The sequence below is a fragment of the Ambystoma mexicanum genome, chromosome 10, assembly GCF_040938575.1.
Source record: "Ambystoma mexicanum isolate Mex_15411 chromosome 10, UKY_AmexF1_1, whole genome shotgun sequence".
NCBI classification, from domain to species: domain Eukaryota; kingdom Metazoa; phylum Chordata; class Amphibia; order Caudata; family Ambystomatidae; genus Ambystoma; species Ambystoma mexicanum.
In genome coordinates this window covers 1,033,706,267-1,033,726,194 of record NC_090932.1, presented here as the reverse complement: position 1 = coordinate 1,033,726,194, position 19,928 = coordinate 1,033,706,267, and the positions used below count along the sequence as shown (strand labels likewise).

The 19,928-nt window shown below is 47.2% G+C and overlaps 1 protein-coding gene across 3 annotated transcripts in view; it reads right to left on the bottom strand.

Annotated features, from left to right (window-relative positions):
* LOC138491968 (dihydropyrimidinase-related protein 2) overlaps positions 1-19,928 on the bottom strand; it is a 581,041-nt gene that overhangs the window by 43,943 nt on the left and 517,170 nt on the right. For all 3 annotated transcript variants that reach the window (XM_069618857.1, XM_069618856.1, XM_069618858.1), the window contains 4 exons: positions 19,383-19,503; positions 18,502-18,658; positions 15,410-15,551; positions 14,538-14,708 (listed from right to left, as the gene is read on the bottom strand). In XM_069618857.1, the coding sequence (XP_069474958.1) occupies positions 14,538-14,708; positions 15,410-15,551; positions 18,502-18,658; positions 19,383-19,503 (591 nt within the window). The remainder of the gene's footprint in view (positions 1-14,537; positions 14,709-15,409; positions 15,552-18,501; positions 18,659-19,382; positions 19,504-19,928) is intronic.

Genomic DNA, 19,928 nt, shown 5'->3' with positions numbered 1-19,928 from the left:
GAGCCATTTGCAACCAGAATACGAAACAACGCACACATACAGGGGCTACAGCTGGGGGAAGTCAGTACAAGGTCTCCATGTATGCCGATGATGTCCTCTACCCAACACAGATCGAGCACTCTGGAAGCACTATGGCAGGAGATCTCAGCATTTGGCGAGGACTCAGGCTTCATGGACAATTACGGGAAATCAAGGGCCCTGGGAATAAACATTACTCGGGAGCGCAGAGAAACACTGAAACATTAGCCGCATCCAATGGGCCAAATCACAGATAGCTTACCCAGGCGGCAACATACCAAACAGAAAGGTGAGGGCATGCCGAGCCAACCTCCCCTGCTACTCCGACCCCTATTAAAAGGACATGGAATACTGGCATAACAGGAGGTTTCATGGCTGGGAAGAATCGCAGCACTAAAAATTAACATGGTCCTGAGGCACCTTTATCAATGCTTGGCGCTACCAGTAATTATAAATCCAGAAGAGCTCCAAAAAACTGCAAAAAAGGGTCTTGATCTATGTCTGGGGCAAGAAAAAAACAAGAATTGCGAAAAGAGTTCTGCTCAGAGGGGCAGCGATGGGAGGGCTGGGGGTTCCAGACGTTCTTAGATATAGCCTGGCGGCCCAACTATCACACGCATTCGCATGACAGGCAGACACCAATATACCCCGATGGAGACAAATGGAACATTGGTGCTCATCACCCCTATCCACACTACCACACCTTGCAGGGCTCCAGACACCGGCCCGCTAACAGCCACTAGAAACACAGTCCAATGCTGGAAAAAGGCACCAAGCCTATGGGGACACAGGGATCATTGGGGCCACTCACTCCAGTCTGGAATAACCCAGAATTCACCCCCGGACTCGAACAAGAGACATTTAGCAAATGGCGCGAGGGGAGCTTAAGGCAAATGAAGGACTTCTACACTAATGGAGCACCACTCTCCTTTGAAGAAAGCAAAACTAAATTTCAAATCCCAGAATGAAACATTCCTCTACGCACAACTCTGGCACTGGATGTCACAACACAACATTAAAATGCATGGGAGAAGAGAACTGAACCCGCTAGAACTCACACCAACATCTACAGCCCAAGGGGGAAAACATCATATAAACTCTTAGAGAAGGGGGGCCCCCAATAAGAAAAAAAACTATATGCTCAGACGGGAGAGGGATCTAGGAAGAGAATTGGAAACAGAAGAATGGGGGCATATCTGGACCTGCACGCACAAAACCTCACAATGTGTTACGAATAAGGAGGAAGCAATGACAGTATGCTACAGGTGGTATGACACCACAGAAATACTGAACAAATGCAACCCAGTGTACTCCCCGCTTTGCTGGATAGGATGCGCAGAAACTGGTTCACTATTCTATCTGTTATGGTCATACCCAAAATCAGGGTTATTTTGGAAAGAGTTCTTGAACCAGACTAAAATCAATCACAGGCCTGACAATTCCAAGGGATCCGGGATTGTGTTACTGAGCAACACGGGCGACATCCTACTCAGGGGTCAGATGGAGTACTTGATTACCCACCTCCTCACCGCAGCTAAAATCACCACCGCCCGGCTATGGATGCACCCTGAAGGTCCGGCAATCACCATGTAGTGGCCAAAATGCTGGGATACAGCAGTGGCAGAGAAAATAACAGCCACTCAACTGAAAAATCATGGGGAAATTTAATAGCATCTGGGCCCCCTTCATTGACTATGCTGAACAATTCCCAGGGATAGTGCGCCAGCCACCAGCATCCCGATGGTGTACGAAACAGTGAACACTTAATCTCTCCCCTATCTTCTGACCCATGTCAGTGGAACTCCCAACATTCGAAAATCAGTGTATGCTTTGCCCCATGTTGATTGTCTCACACTACTAAAATGTATTTACACATGTACCCCGAGCTGACCCCATTGTATGTTGTAAACCAATAAAATACACTGTTGAAAAAAAAAGAAAAGCAGTGCATGAATTAGCAGAGAATTGGCCGCCACTGTATTAATTGTAGCGCTCTTGGCTTAGACCATTACTGTGCATCCGCTTCTTGGTGATTTATTTTCGCCTTTGTTTTCAATTGCCCTTGCAATACCCTGGCGATTACTCTAAAAGCATAAGAGGATATGCACTCTGTGGTCCGGAGTTCTGCCCACAGGTCGTCTACAATAGAAACCGTGCAGCTACTTTCTATTGCAGATTAAACATCTTAACTAAAGACTTGCCAGTCTTCCGAATGTGAAAAACTGGAATTACAAAAAGAAATCTTCAGCATGTTGCCACTCCCACTTTATCCTTAGCTCTCAGCATAAAGTGTTTTTATTTTCATCAAGCCTGCAGTTTATGTACTGCATTGAATGATTGCCATTAATAAGGTCATTTTCCATGAAGGCAATGCAATGGGTTATTATACATTGGATCAAGTGGTGGACTCAATAGGGTGAACAACATTAGGTTCCCACTATACCCTACCATCAACAACTCTTCAGACTCATTTTCAGACCCTCTAAGAAGGCAATGTTGTTAAGATGGTATTTTCAGAACCAACCCAGTGGGATGGTTCTGAGGGGCCTCCCTATTTGATGAACTGGGTATTTAACACTTAGGTCTGGCCAAACTATCAAGGCAGTGTACACTAAGCAGCAAGGTAGACTTCAGGAGCTATGGGACAGTAAACCCAACAGTGAACACTGATAACTCTAGCAAAACAGCAGTACAAGAATACCATTTTATTAGACATTTAAATCTCTTATCTTGTAAAGTAAAAAGGGGAGGTATATATAACCCCATAAACATATATACCCATACAGTTGGTGATCACCAAATATTGAAAAAAGTAAAACTGTAGACAGTAAAGTGAAGCAACAGTGAAGATTAAGACATGTACCCTGCATTATAATTATAAGGCACCTAAACTATAAGCAGTCCTTCCCCAACAGGTAAGTAGGCCTAGAGCCTCTGAGAATCACTATCTCACGTAAAATACCTGTTTGGGAGATGGAAGTCTTAAAGTTACAGAATAAGTAGTGCGAACGCTAGCAGGTGAGTAGAAATTATAGAAGAAATATATTTGAAAGTATTGAAGGTAGGTAAAAGTAGGTTAAGGATACTCTCCCAATCCCACCCCAGCGGGGCAAGGGGTCTTTGGCAGAACTCCGCCTATCAAGAGAATGGACTTTACACCCACAAAATCCCTGTGGCAGGAGTGGCAACAGGTATGCAAGATCCCACCCTGAACTCCTATTTGGAGGGACCAACCTTGGGATACTCGGAAACACTGGGCCCACTTATTTTTGTCACTGGTCCAGTCACATGGAAAACAGGGCCGCAGATGCAATAGCTGGCTTCAACTTTGGGATTGGGTGCAGCTAGACAGTGTTCCCGCGTTCCAGCAGGACAGCTCAAGCAGCACAGTAGGCCCCTCAGTATTGTAGCCACAGCAGGTCCCACGATGGCAGAAGACCCCCAGGACACAGCATATCAAAGATCACCCCAATCAGGAAGCAGCAGTCAACACTATCGGCAGAGAAGACAGCTTCAGAAAGGTCCCTCTACATGCAGAGGATAGGCAGGAGAACTGGTCTTGGGCCGCAAGTCAATGACCTGTGCTCATTGACTACTGATGTACAGGAGGCACCCTGCAGGAAGTTAGTCACCCCACAGGACGGTACAGTGACACTTATGAAGGCTTCCAATGGCAGGGTTCTTGTGCAGTGATGCAACCTGGTTGGTTTCACCAGCCGAAAATCAACTTCTGTGGATCACCGGGACTTGGCTGGAGACAATTCCGGTAGTCATCAGCAGCAGTTTTCGAGTCTTCAGCATGATGCTCCTCTTCTTTGAGGTCTTGGCCCCAGTTGGCGAGCAGTTGCAGGACTCTTTCATCCAAATTCAGACTGGGGGCTGCCCCAGTCCACCAATAGTAAGCACCTGCATCATTCAAACCGGCATGGTCTGTCCAATCACGGACAGTCTTTTGCTCCACATCTGCCCAGCAACAGACATCCCCTGGCTGGAATGTGGATTGGGACAAGGCAGACGAAACACCCCCTTATCTGGCCGAGATGTGCACACCTCCACTTTGGCCAGGAACGCCAAACTGGAGCAAGCAAAAGGTCTAACCAAATATGGCATTTCCTGATCTGAGAAAGCAGAAAGAAGGCCAAAAAGGAATATGGCCAAAGAACAGGAGGAAAAATGTGTGGTATGGCTATTTTGAGTATACAGTATGCAAAATGGAATTAATCTGTAAAGCATAAAACTGCACACATTAAAAACGAGAAAATAAACAGTCTAATAGTCTCTGCAGCCAATACCCTTGCCCTGGACTATTTTGAAAAGTAACAAAAAATGTTACAAAAGAAAAAAGGATAATAGTAACCCTGGAGCAGTTCACTGTAAGCTGATGTGTGCTACAGTAAAACAAGGTAATCTCATGGCCCCCTGCAGTGGTAACCACTAGAGCTGACCAGCGCCCCTAAATGAGGATTTGAGCAAGGAAAGTAAAAAGGAAAAAGACTTCATGAACATCCCCAATTGAGGGAGCAATATTCAAGTCATAGCAAAATGTAGGAGGGCTGCGTCGATGTCAGTAGATGGAAAGGATTCCCAGACTTTCCAATTACAGTAATTAAGAGATCCTTGTGAGGTCTCATGTTATGCTAGACCTGCTTAATGTACTCATGTACATATTCCAAGCTATCTGCCAAACACAAAGAGGCGTGGCCATATGTATTTTTCATCACTGTGTATTGGTAAATCTTTCTTTACAACCTATGACAAAACTCTTCCATTTGACAGTTACAACCTCCCTTTGTATACCTTCTTGCTTTCTTTATGAAACAAACATGCACTTGTGTAGTAATTGGCCAAATTATGAAATCAGTAGTATGTGAACTAGGGTTACTTGTCCCATCGGTCTGGTCAGCCACTTGAATTAACATGCAATTGCTATTATGTTACAATGGACTTTTCCACCATAGTAAACGCATGCCATGCCTAAATCGGGAAATCCGTTTCAACGTCCTGGCGGATGTTTTAACCAGACCATTCTTACTTCTTGTAAAATCAAGTCAATTTGTGGGAAAAGCACAACCCAGTGTCCCTTAACAAATCACTGAAAGTGCATTCCCCTTTGAGCCATCCTGCGAGCGCCTTAAAGCAAGATACCTGCATTTACTGTTTTCCCTGGTTTCAAGTAATTGTATTTTAGAGGCCCACCCAGAAATAGTTCATCCACTGCCGTCCAGATTAACTCCAAATTGTGAATTTGTAGACATACGTGTGTCAGGTCCTTGTATGCCAAGAGGTATTCCTGTACTGAATACCTCTTGGCAAAGAGTCTGACCGGGGACATGTGTTGCTGGGTGTCTAGTTCTGCACCACCTAGTGTGCTGCTAAATTCGGAAATGCGTTCAGAGCTAATCTTACATGGTTTCCTCTTGTCAAATAGATGGTGGACCTTATCACTTTGAGGACCTTATCACATTAGCACTAACAATCACTCGAAACTTCCCAATCTCGACTAGTTACTGTAGTGACAAGTGACTGCCATCACACTGCTGAGGGAGCGTAGCCTAGCAATGGCTATTAGATGAACGCAGATACCCACGGTAGTTTTTTGCAGCAAACCTGCATTACACAGAGACTTTACTTTATTGTGAATTTCTACCGTGCACCAGGTAGCCGAAGGCTTAAGAGCGCCATCATGACACAATAACAGGACGAAACATATAAATGATCATCCACTTTGGGCAAGGAAGAAGCCAGAGTAAGACAGGGGACTAGCAGAATAAAAATGTTTTCAATTTCTTTTTAAAAGTGTCTGTGGACTCAATGTCCCTGAGGTCCGATGGAAAGGCATTCCAGGCTAACGGGGCTACTATATTAAAAGCTGCCCCGAGGGCTTTACTTGTTTTGCAACTTATTGTTTTTAGAAGGTTAGTGTTGTTCGACCTTAGAGATCGAATGCTCTGTTTTTTTTACAATAGCATCAATGAGGTGGGCTGGCATTTGACCCATGACGCATTTGTGTGGGATTAGTAAGTGCACTCTGGCTTTGACGGGGAGCCAGTGCAAGCTCTGTCTTGCCTCCGACACATGGTCCTTTCATCTCAGACCCTTCACTACCCAGACTGCGCCATTTTGAATGACCTGTAAACGGTTGGTGTCAGATTGTGTGATGCCGATGAGGAGGCTATAGCAATAATCGATTTTTGAGCCAACAATATCATCTTCGTGTCTTCATACTGAATGCTTGAGCTTGCACGCTTATTTTCAAGTGTCCCCTGGAGGGGCATATTTGTTATGGGATAACAATGGATGTAGAACACATCCCTCATTCTCCCTTCATTCCTGGAAGCAGATGCACTGCTCCTTAATTATTGTAATTCTTCTCGTAAAGGTATATGCACTGGTTTACCTGCCCCGATTTTGGTGGCATATTTTTGGAGTCATAGGGAACAGACTTCAGTATGCCTGTGCAGTTGTGTTTAGCACCTACGTGTCCAAATGTGTTTAAAATATTGTGGGGGAAACGTTAAGTGTCCCTTTCCTCCACCAGAGTTGCTGTGACTGGTGGGGGGTAGGTGAGAGCAGTAGCACATCTTAAAGGCCACTTTCACCTCATATCTGAGGCTCTACGTTGCTTTGCCTGTGGTTGCAAAAATGGAAATATGGAATTTGCTTTCCAAAGAAAACTATGGCCATCAAATGCCATATTTATCATGCATGTCCGACATTGAAGCATCCTGAAATCAGCATATGTGGGAGGGAGCGGGGAGGGGGTAGTCGGGGGGGGGGGGGGGTTGGCGTAGGAAGTTTCTGACTGGCCTACTTGCATGAACTAAGCAAGTCGCTCAAAATCATGTGATCGCCTCTCCTTATTCTTTCAGTTTTTGACCCATTATTTATGAAGGGAAACTGCTGTTACACTTTACATCCTGTCCCATTGGTCAATGGTATATCTGATATAGCAGCTAAATAGACGATCGTCGCTGGAGTCAGAAGTTCTTGATTTAGATCCAATAGCTTTCTCACCGAAAAGAGGCAGATAAAATATTGTGGATGAACACAGACTTTTTTCAGGTCATGCGCGAAATGACAATCTGGTTCAGGAAAGCCTGTTACAACTATCTTGTGGGATTCCATTTGTCTATTCTCAGTGTTGATGTTGCTTCTCATGTTTTGGCTGGAAAAATACTGAAACAGAGGCTTAGAATGTTTTATTGGAATGCCTTCCATTTATTCAAAGTTTATAAGAGAAAACTAGCCTTATGTCAGGCATTCACAAAACACTTACCATATTTACTCACTTTAGGGTTAATGATGTCCAAGAGTGGAAAGCAGTGAACATTTTCAGGTTCTGTCACAAGGCTAGATGGATCTATAAAATGAATTGGGACCAAACCAATTTGTGCCATTTCATACTACACAAATGGCAAAAGTGGTGCCAAGTGCATAGGATCAATATTTAGCACTGGGGCCAACATTTACATATTATGGCCCTAGTTACAATTGTTGTTTGGTACATCGCTGGCACAAGCTTAAATGCTTTGGGTACTGTCCCAATGGGGAAAGAAAACTAACCGTTTCCGGAAGAAGGGAAATTAGATGAAGGTGGACTTGGTTGAGCCTTGAGCCCAGGCACCATCTATTTCAATTAGTGTGAATAAGTTGTTCATCACAAGGTGGTAGCAAGTTGTAAAAGTGGATGTCTAAGGATAAAAGGGAGGCTTAGTACCAAGTGGCTGAAAATCAGAAATGCTCAGTTGTCAACGGCTTGATGTGATCGCGATCCTAAGGGAGCGGCCTTTGTCCAAAAGGGAAGGTGTAAAATGTTCGGAGTCTGCAAAGGTCATGTTCTCAGAATAGCGGTGAGGGCATGAGGGTAATTTCCAATTATATAACAGCTCATGTGGGAAATGAAGGGCCCCAGTAACGTGGTCAGAGAAATAGTGTGCAATGGTGCAGGCTCTAGTGCATATTGCTAGCACAATTAGACCGAATGTGCAGGCGTATCCAACATTATTACTGTTACACTTCATATGGCTTAGGCAACATTCAACAACAGTCTGCATGGTGGAATTGTTAATTTTGGAGTAACCTTTACTGCTTCACTTCACAAAATCTAGCACAGAGGGCATGTAACCTTGAAGCATGGTCCAAATCCTCTTGTTGGGGTGGGGTTAGGTTTATTTGCAAGGGTGTAGTCCCTCTTTAGTAATGCCAAAAAATGAAAGAACAAGTTACTTTCTTACCTGGTAACGTTCTTTCGATGGGATGGTCCGACGACGTATTCCATATCTATGACATGTAATCACCACAGCTGTGCTGCTTCGGAAACTTTTCGGCGTCTGCATCCTGCGTCGATGACGTTGATGCGCCGTCGTCGAGGACCTCCTCCGACGTCCGACGTGATAAGTAGGACGCACGACGCCCATAGCCTCAGTTGTAGTTTTTTCCCCCAGAACGTGTGACATAAGTCAACTGCCAGTCAGACACAAAGCCTTGCGGAACGTAAGCTGCAATCGCAAAAGAAATTCTGCAGCGGGGAAGGCAGGGCGGGAGCGATATGGAATACGTCGTCGGACCATCCCATCGAAAGAACGTTACCAGGTAAGAAAGTAACTTGTTCTTCGAGGGGATTGGGTCCTCCGACGTATTCCATATCTATGACAGACTCCCAAAGCAGTACCAAAGCAAGGAGGAGGGAAAGAATTTAGAATCAAAATTTAGAATAGCCAATCAAATAGCAGAGCAAAGGACCGCCTTGCCAAAGGCCAGATCCTGTGCTCGGATGGAATCGAGGGAATAGTGACGTACAAATGTATGTACTGAAGCCCAGGTGGCTGCATCACAGATGTTGCGAATAGGAACACCCCTCTGCAGGGCAGTAGACGCAGCCATACCCCTGGTAGAATGGGCCCGCAAGCCAGCCGGTGGATCCTTACCCGCCAAGCGGTAGCACTCCGAGATGGCCAAAATAATCCAGCGAGACAGTCTGTTTCGTCACAGCTTGCCCCAAACGCTTTCCAGCGTAACCAATAAAGAGTTGATCATCCACTCTGACCCGGGACATGCGTGAAACATAAAAGCTTAAAGCTCTCCTAGGATCAAGCCTATGGAGCCTCTCCTCTTCCTTACCAGGATGCAGAGGAGGATAGAATGCCGGAAGAACAACCTTCTGGGCCAAATGAAATTCCGTCACTACCTTCGGAAGAAAAGAAGGACGAACTCGAAGGACAACCCTGTCCTTGTGAAATACAGTGAAGGGAGGCTTAACTGAAAGTACCTGTAACTCACTCACTCTGCGAGCGGAAGTAACCGCAACTAAAAACACAGTTTTCAGAGTTAACAGCCTCAAAGGGCAAGAATGTAAAGGCTCAAACGGAGCACCCATAAGAAATTTAAGAACAAGGTTTAAATCCCAACCGGGCCCCAGGAAAGGTGACAGAGGGAACACATTAGTGAGCCCTTTCAGGAACTGTGAAATCAAAGGGATTTTAAAGTAAGAACACTCTTCAGACGAGCGCTTAAAGATGGACAGCGCCGCCAGGTAACCCTTAACGGTACCCACTTGCAAGCCCCTGTGGGCCAAAGAAAGTAAAAAGGACAGAACCATGGGGATGTCACATGCAAAAGGATCCACATTCTGAACTCTGCACCAGTCGCAGAACTTACGCCAACGGTACAGAGACTTTGTTGCTGGCCTTCGGGCCGAAAGCAACACCTCCATCACGTCCTCAGGGAGGTCCCAATCCTTATACCTCAACCTTTCAGAAGCCAAGCGTGAAGGTTGAGGGATCTGACCTCTGGATGGAGAACCTGACCCCCCTCCCGTGAGAGCAGATCGTCTCGGTAGGGAAGACGACGTGGAGGGCAGATGGATAAGTCGAGAAGGTCCGGGTACCATGTCCTCCGAGCCCACGCCGGGGCAATGAGGATCATCCGGGAACCGAACTTCCGTAACCTCCGCAGCACTTGCGGGATGACGGGGACTGGAGGAAACGCGTACAGCAGCGGGAAGGACCACTCCACCACGAACGCGTCTCCTAAGGCTCCTTTTGGAGGAAATTCCCGCAAGCAAAACCTTTCGCACTTCCGGTTGACACTGGAGGCGAAGAGATCCACTTGAGGGGTCCCCCAAAGGGCGAAGATCTCCAGGAGAATCTCCTGAGCCAACTCCCACTCGTGAGAGATCGCGCTCTGCCTGCTCAGAGCGTCCGCCGTCACGTTTTCGGCTCCGGCCAGATGAACTGCCGAGATCGAAACTTCCTGCTAGATGGCCCAGAACTCGAGCTGCATCGCCTCCCTGCACAGAGGAAGTGACCCTGCCCCCCCCTTTTTGTTGAGGTAGTGCATGGCCACTGTGTTGTCCGTCAGGATCAGGACATTCTTCCCTTGCACAGACGGCAGAAAAGCCATCAGGGCTAGCCTGACGGCCCTCAGCTCCAACAGATTGATATGGAGTCTGGACTCCGACGGAGACCAACGACCGCTGACTGTCAGCCCGTTGGCATGAGCTCCCCATCCCGTGAGGGATGCATCCGTCACGATCGTCACCTCCGGCCAGGGAAGCCAAAATGGAGCCCCCCTCATCAAGTTGCCTTCGACGGCCCACCACAGAAGGTCCCAGGCGACCGAGGACGGCACCTGAATCGAGTCCGACATCCTGCCGGAGGACTGCGACCATTGCATCTTGAGTGCCCACTGCAAAGATCTCATCCGCAGGCGAGCCTCTGGCACCAGAAGAATGCAGGATGCCATGAGGCCGAGCAACCTCAAGAACTCGAACGCTGGGAGCATCTGGGTATGCTGAAACTTGTGCACCATCTGCTGAATGTGAAGAGCCCTCACCTGGGGAGGAAAACACAGCCCCAGGGAAGTGTCGAGCACTGCTCCGATGTACTGGAGCCGCTGTGTTGGCGTCAAATGGGACTTCTGTAAATTGAGGGAGAAGCCCAGCCTGTGAAGGGAGCGACAGGTGACCGACAGATGATCCAGGACTTGCCCGGGAGAGCTCCCCCCTGATCAACCAATCGTCCAGGTAGGGGTAGACGTGAGTCCCCCCCTTGCCTGAGATGCGCTGCCACCACCACCTTGAGCTTGGTGAAAACCCTCGGGGCGGAGGTCAATCCGAACGGCAGGACCCGAAACTGAAAGTGCGAGTCGCCAACCGCGAACCTCAGGTACTTCTTGTGCTTGGGATGGATCGGCACATGGAAGTAAGCATCCTTGAGGTCGAGTGACACCAACCAGTCCTGAAGCTGAAGGGCCTGGAGGACTTGAGAGAGAGAGTAACCATCTTGAACTTGTCCTTCCTGAGGAGTTTGTTCAAACCGCGCAAGTCCATGATGGGTCTCAATCCCCCGTCTTTCTTCGAAACCAAAAAATAAGGGGAATACCATCCCTTGTTCCTCTCCGCTACAGGCACCAGTTCTATGGCGCCTTTCTCCAGCAGGGCTTGAATTTCCTGCGCAAGGAGCGGATCCGGACTCTGCAAAGAGAGGCTCCCCGGTGGATTGTCGCGAGGCCTGTGCCGAAAGGGAAGACAGTAGCCGTGGGTTAGGATCTCCAGAACCCACACATCTGAAGTAATGGCATGCCACTCTACAAGATGCTGCGCCAGCCTTCCCCCAACCGGCGAACCATGGGACATGGCCTCACGACTGAATGGGAGCGGCTGCGGCGTTACCTGAGGGCAAAGAGGCAACTGCCCGAGCGGCCTTGGCACCACGGGTACCCTGTCGTCCACCTCTGGTACCCCTGCGTTGGCCTCTTTGACTGCCAGCTCCTCTCGCTTTACTGAAGGATGAGTAATAGCGAAAGGAACCACCCCTCCACTGCTGTCCCCTAGGACGAAAAGGCGGAGGTTGGCGAACTGCAGCGCCCAACGACTTCGCTGCAGCTTTTGAGGTCTGCAACCTCTCAAGGCTCTCGTCAGCCTTGCTGCCAAAAAGGTGTTCACCGTCAAAGGGCATGTTGAGGAGCCGGGACTGCACATCAGGAGCAAACCCCGACTTCCGCAACCACGCAAACCTGCGTATCACGGTGCTCGCCGCCATAGACCTACTGACGCATTCAGCTAAGTCCAAACCCGACTGAACGGACTCACACATGGCATCCTTACCATCCTGGACCATAGCAAGGAAACCATCCCGTTCGTCCCCTTCGGGAATATGTTCAGCCGCTAACGCAACACAGTTCCACAGAGTGTGCGTGAAACGCGACAAGGCACAAATGGAGTTGGCCGCCTGAAGCGCCATACCACCAGAAGAAAACACTTTCTTCGCCCAGCCATCAAAACGTTTGTCGTCCCTATCAGGAGGGATGGTAGGGTACGACGCCTGCTTTGCCGGGGCCGTGGCCGCCTGCACCACCAAACTCTCCGGAGTGGGGTGCCTGGTCAAGTAGCAGGGGTCGCCACTGGCTGGACGGTATTTTCGCGACAAGGATCTGCCCACCGCCGGGAGACTCTCCGGAGCAGTCCAAGCCGCCGCCACCCTTCTCTGTAAAGCCATATGGAACGGCAGAACCGGGTCAGTTGGGGGACCAACATCAAGGATGTCTGTCACATCATCCTGCACAAATTCCCCTGGGGGAGCAGACCATCCCAAGTACTCAGAAACCCTAGCCATAAGGCGCCGGTACGAGGAATCAGCATGAGAGCCAGGCTCAGGCCTACAAAACTCCACCTCCGGAGAGGTGTCCAGTCCACTAGCATCATGCAGTGACTGTCTCAACTCGTCAAACTGACTATGGCCCGAGACAATTTCATCCGGAACCCGACTAGGGACCAGGCCATCAGAATCCTCATCCGCCTCTGAAATATAGTCCAGGTGGCGAAAAGAAGGCACTCGAGAGTGCTTGCTCTTAACCAGAGCCTTCCTAGGGGGTCCACCCGTGCCCTGTGGTACCTCCGACACGAAAGGCGTCAATGGCGTCGAGCGAATCGGCGCCAGCGTCGAGAGAACCGGCATCGGCGCCGAGAGGATCGGCGTCGACCTCAGATGCAGCGCCTCCAGAATCGGCGGCGTCGACACAGCCCTCGAGGCCGGAGCCCCGAGCGTGTCCCTCGAGGACGTGAGCGTCGACGGCATCGACGACTTCCTCGGAGCCAGAGCCTCGAGAAAGCCTGTCGACGCCCTCGACGCCACAGACGTCGATGTCTTCTTCGAAGACCTCACAGGTGCACACGGTCTCAAACGCGTCGAGGACCGGGACCTGGAACGGGTACGTCGAGAACGAGTCCCCTTGTCCGAACGGGACCTCTCCCGTGACTCGTGCCGACCACTCTTGCGAGCGGTGTCTCTCGACCTCACACGACCGACCTCACTCGGGGGCGCGGACGGCTGAGTACCCTGCGACTCAAGAATCGCCAGCATCTTCTTCCCGAAGGAAGCCCATTCCTCCGGCGTCGCATGGCTGGAGGGGTAAGCGACGCGCCGGGCAGAGCCCTCCGAAGAGGACCTGGAAGACGACCAGTGTCGGCGCTTCCGAGAATGCCTCCAAGAGGCTGAGGAGTGGCGAGACCGACTCCTAGAAGGAGACCCACGAGACTTCCGACGATGACACGGAGAGTCACCCCTCGAATCATCCATCGAAAGCCCCGCAGACTTCGACTTCCGGGGCTTGGACACCCGACCTACCGACAACTTCTTCTTACGTTCGCGTAAGGCTTTGGACGTGAGCGACTGGCAGTCGATACAGTCATCCGTGTCGTGGGCCTCCCCGAGGCACCAGAGGCAGGCGTCGTGCGAGTCCGTCACCGACATCTTGGACCCACACTCCCCGCACTTCTTGAAACCCGGACGCGGGGTCGAAGACGAAGTAGACATCTGCAGAAGGATTTCCACAAACGAACAGGTTCGAAGAACCGAGAAGAACAGAACTCCAAAGAGTCGAGGCGTTTAAACCGAGAAACACGAAGCAACACGTTCGCGGAAAAAACGGAACTGAGGCTATGGGCGTTGTACGTCCTACTTATCACATCGGATGACGTCGGACGTCGGAGGAGGTCCTCGACGACGGCGCATCAACGTCATCGACGCAGGACGCAGATGCCGAAAAGTTTCCGAAGCAGCACAGCTGTGGTGATTACATGTCATAGATATGGAATACGTCGGAGGACCCAATCCCCTCGAAACAAAATTATAGACTTTACACAGAACAAAAATACGCCTACCAGGTTTGCTACATTTGCAAAAGCCATTATTTCTTATCTAACCTTAAGAAAAGCAAGACCAACTTAATTTCTTGAAAAACTTTCGAGAACTATCATATCAGGTTTACAATTCTAAATCAAACAGATAGGTCTGACCTAGGGCTATTAGTGCCAACCATGAAAGCTTTAGCATATTTCACCAAAAATCCATTATACCTGAAGGGTGCAATACAGTGAACAGAATAAAACCAACATTGAAGCAAGGATGAACCATTAAACAATCCCGCTAAACCCAAGAACCCTAGTAGCCAGAGGTGCACCATCCTCGGTTTCAACAAATCATAAAAATGAAATATTCTTAATTACAGAACCCACTTACACTGTTGTGGGTCTTGGCAGATATGGTCTTCATGCTGTCAGGATCCCAAATTACAAGGTCTGCATCAGAGCCCACTGCAATGCGGCCCTTCCTTGGGTAGAGGTTGAAGATCTTGGCGGCGTTGGTGCTGGTAACTGCTACAAACTGGTTTTCATCCATCTTGCCAGTCACCTGTCATGGAGCAGCAACATGTGCACACCCATCACTTGAAGTTAGACTGTCCCATATTTCACCAAGGTATACATTTCATTAAACTAAGTGCATTAAAGTGGAGGCTGACGAAAAGGCAAAAAATAAGTGACTGGTCATGGTCTGACAGCAGAGACCCAAGATCAAGTATTGCCAATAATCGGGAATATGTATCGCACATAATTTTACGCTAGTTTAAGAAGCACAATTAAGTCCAATTTTCAGATTTGCTTTATATCCCACTTTGAAAGCCTTGGTAAAGCTTAAATACCACAGTAAAAACTATTAGCAAGTAGTTGTGCTGAAGAAGAGGGCATGGGAGATAATGTTACTGTCCTGGTTCAGTCCGCAAAGCAGATTGGATCGATTGTCGGGTCCTGACTAGAAAGCCAACTGTTTAGGCACTTGGATCCATCTTCCTACATCCATTTAACACATTTTACAGGCCCACAAAAACAGGCCCACAAAACAGAATGTGCCACATCATTGTCAGTGGAGGGAGGAGGAGTGATATAATGGTACCATCATGAAAGTGCAAGTCTGCAGACACGAGGCATATCTCAGTCTTAAGCAGACGGGGGGAGGTAGGAGCTGCTGCCAGATCATGATCACACTTTAGTGTCCATTGGTGCACACAATTGAGCACTACGGCCCGCTTTCTGGTGTATTTGCACAGTTCTTACCACTGCTTTATCCCAGATGATAGACATTCGTTCCTCTGTTCCGTTGGTACCAGCAGGAATCAGAGCAAAGTTGTCCTTGCCCACAGCCTTCTGGGCCGTATTGAAGGTGCAGTGCGCGCTGCCCGTCACCTGAAGATCTCCACTGTAAACAAAGGCAAATGCAACTGCTCCATTATCAGGGGGCAGGTGATGCAAGTCATACAGCAATATGGTTCATGGCTCTTACTGATAGTCTGTTGGCCCAAATGATTTCTTCACTACGTCTATCACCTGATGGAAAACAAAGCTATTATACAAGCAGAAAGGTAGGAAAAAACAAACAAGTAAAGGTTGTGGGTTACACACCCAGGTGTGCCACAAAATTGAGGCAGAGATTGGGTGGTTATGATAGAAAGGTCTTTGAATTCCTTTGCCAGCAAGGAGAAAAACTACCTTATAAAGATGGGCCAAAATTAATGTTCTAAAAAAGATCTGGTGTCTACAACTTCAGCCACACTAGGCCCCCACCGATGAACGTCAGAGGGTGGGGGACAGGGGATTACCTAGAAAAGAACAACCAGAGGACATATTCATCCAGCCATGAAAAAGGCTACATGGAAAGGCAAATTAGACATGTGTGAGATCAAAGATGCAAGGTAAGTTAAGAACATTACAACCAGAGCTCAAGAGAATGGTACATTTAAACAGCTGTGAGGGTGCACCGGGAAGAGAGGCATTTTACCCCCCCCCCACCATTTAACTTGCATTAAAAATTGGTTAAACTTTTAGTATGTCTATTGTTTCCCGGTTAACAGAGTTGATCTAGTGCAACTGGTGAAAACAAGGGGGAGGGGGTTAAATTCACATTCAAACACGCAGTTCTTTGCAATATTTAATTTAATACAATACTACTCGTGTTGGTTGATTGTTGAGGCAAACACTCCTTTAAAGTAAAATGAGGAATGGAACGGTGGTAGCCAGAGCAAGATAATTTACATGATGGCTCCAATTATACGTGCAAATAAATGAAACATTGAGGAAGGACGAGAATCTAAATGAAATCACTATTTAGAAGCATTTGGACTTCATCTCACATCTACTGTCACAGGAAGGCACATGGATCAATGGTGCTGTGTTTTCAAAACAACTGAAATAACACATTTTCCATGGGAAAAGGCTCCAAGCATGAAAGATCCCATTATATGAAAAACAGAACAGTCTCCAATAGAGGTCAGGGCTACACAAAGCATAACTTGTAATAGCAGCACAATGAGACTCTGAATGCACATGCCGGCCACTCATCACGGTTCTGTATTAGTCCCAGCTTATTGAGGCATTTTAGGGGAGAATTTGGTTTATATCTGACAAGGATGGGGTAAGGACATTTGAATAGACTTTTCGATAATTTGCCAACATACTAGTGGTCAAGAAAAGTATACCACCGTCAAAAAACACAGATTCCGACTACGTACGAGGCGTGCCAGGCCCACTTATTCTGGTGGATTACTCAATTTCGGTCTTTAGTTATATAATCCAATTACTCTCGTATGACTGGCCTATTTTCTTTGTATACTGTTACTGACGGTGGTCAGGACCCCAAGATTCATGCCAGTTCAAAGCATGTACTATTGTTTGTGATAAAAGGCCCTTGTGATAGGGTTGTGCCTCCACCCAAAGGTCCAATCTCAAGACCTTTTATTTGAGCTGTCCAAAGCAGTTGGAATAATTGCATCTCTTCTAGTGTATTTATATATATTCCCATCCAGTACAGGTATTATACAGTCTCCTCCTCTTCCCTTCAACTACCCTCACATCGGGGGAAAAAGAAATGGGACATTGAAACTATTATAGAGATGCGCTCCAGTCTCTTGGTGGCTATACCAAGTGTGCGGCTCAAATGTACATGGACAGGGCAGCCCATTGGATTTTGGAGGATGGGTGTCAGCGTGCCATGGAGTACCATAAAAAGAAAGTATGCAATAAAGTACTAATATTAGATCTTCATATAGCCCTGCCCATGCTGAATTACTCCCATTTCTAGGACTTTCATTCCGCATAATACAGGTTTCCCCCTTTATCTGTTTTCCACTGGCTTGGTGTGCCGACATAAACAGGGGGGAAAAAATCAATGAATACAAGCAATGCCACTGTTGTGGACTAAGCAGTCTACACTGTAAAAAGTACAGAGAAAGGAGCAACCTACAGAGGCTTTACGCCTACTATGTTGGAAGCATACATGTACCCTTTAAGTTGAACATCTCATATGGAGGGACATTTGGGCACCCAACAGCCATGCTGGTATTTGTTTTTTTGTTGGGACAACCTGCTTTAGGCACTCTAAGCATGACAGCAAGAAACAAAACTCAATTAATAAATCCAATGTGGGACAGGTCTATTTTCTGAGATGAATAACCAGGAGCGTCACCATTTGGGTAAACATTTTGCAATGTCAGCTATCACAGGCTAGGATTATTGGAAGTGGTTTGCCTTTTTGATAACAGACGGTTGCTGCTTTAAAATACTGAGATGTCCGAATGGCAGATTAACAGAATGCCTCAGGAGGGTGTCATTTAAAATGTTGCAAAATTAAATTGGTGCCTTAGCTTACAACCGTTTGATTTGTGATATAAACATGACACTATGGAGATTTTTTACAGCACACAGATAAAAAGTGCAAATCTTAAAAATGTTATGTCTTAAACATGGCTCCCCCCTTGGCTGTTCTTTAAATGTTACACTGTAAAATGCACTGTATTCGCAAATAAAACACAGCTGGCAAAGAGCCCTGTGGTACTGGCAATGTTAAATAGAAGACTCAGTATAATGCTTCTGGCTTATTGGAGGGATGTACTTGTACAGGTTGTTGTAGGGGGTAATTCGAGCACTGATGGATGATTAGATTAAATGGTGGCACACCCACCTTCAGGATCACAGTTGCTCATCACGTGTATTTGCAACCAAAAAAAACATGATGCCCGATTTCTCATCATGAAATGCAATGATAGCACTACTGGAAATGGAAGACATTTGGCTCAAAGCCCAGAACGAGGGGTGAGAAAGTGAATGGGCTATAAAATATTGTCTCACTTCGCACACAGAAGTCTGCTACTTACCAGGAGAGCAAGGAGTTGAGGAAGTCGGGCGTGGTGGGATCAGGGCTGAGGGGTGGAGAGGTAACAAAGGCTGCTGCTTTTGCCCAGTTCTTGCTCCAGTAATGAGTTCCATCTGTACCCAGGCTTGCCGTGATGGGTTCACCGTACACAACCGTCCCTGAAGAAGGAAAAACACCAACCCAACATTAAGGGCAACTTCTTAAAGTTAAAGCTTGACACTCACTACATTACTTCTGGAATTCAAATATTTGTTTCCTCCAGAAGACTCACATTAAACTGCGATTGAGGTTCTGGGTTCCAGGGTTTCTAAGAACCATGACTCCTTGCTGAAGTTATTCTAACCCTTAAATCAAACTGGTCAGTCAGAAAAGTGTCCACAGCAACGCATACAAAAATGTCTTCTTTAAATGCAAAAGTCCTATTTAAAACAGTGATAGGGTCCGTCCTTGATCTTTTTAAGATTCATCTCGATTAGAAATGTGAGGTTTTTGGTAATTTGACAATTAGAACATATCAGAGGAAAATTCTGACATGCGAGCCTTATATCCACACTAAAGGGATGTCACAATCATGCCTGAAATTTGGAAAATGTTGTATGTGACTTTGAAAACTATCTTGGATTTTTGAATTGTAATGGGAGCATTGTTTGGCATCGATTTCTGTCAACTAAAGACCACTAGAAATGTTGTTAATTCCCCATCAATACAGTAATCAATATTCCTTCCGCTGCACTCTTCACAGCATCACAGGTGTGCTATCCTTTAGTACTACTCAATGCATACAAAGTAAGGCAAAGCATAAAAGGATTGAAGCGGGTTGGAACAAATAATGGGCTTAATATTGCTGGTTGGCACCCATATAAGATAACTTTGCATACTTACCCTTTTTCCTGGCCTGGGCAATGATGTCAGCAGCACTCTTGCTCATCACCTTGGTAACATACAATGGGCAGTTTGTTTGATTGGCAATTGTGATGGATCGGTTCACTGCTTCTGCCTCCACCTTAAAAGAAGGAAACTTACTGGAGTAAGCTATGTAATGTTGGCATTTACAGAAGACACAACACGAACGGAAAAGTCTCCTGACTTTCAATAGTCTACGTTTTTGCACAACTCAAGGTGCTTTTTTATTCACTTGGGATGGACGAATGGCAAAGTCGGTCCAACCAGGTTTTAAACCAAGCCCCTCCCTGCCCGCCCTCTGTTGATTCACACGTCTCTGCATTTGTCAATTACTTACTCATTCACCTGTACCGCTTAGGAATATGAAACTGCCTTTGTGTCCTTGTACGTCTGATGCGCCCATCAACAGAGGAGCATTAACCCTTTACCAGGTTCTATGTCTGTGGGCTGTGCACAAAAGGTCACATTGCGGATTGATGCACAAACAGTTGTGCACGGACCTCTTCCCTTTCTTTGTCGGGGGTA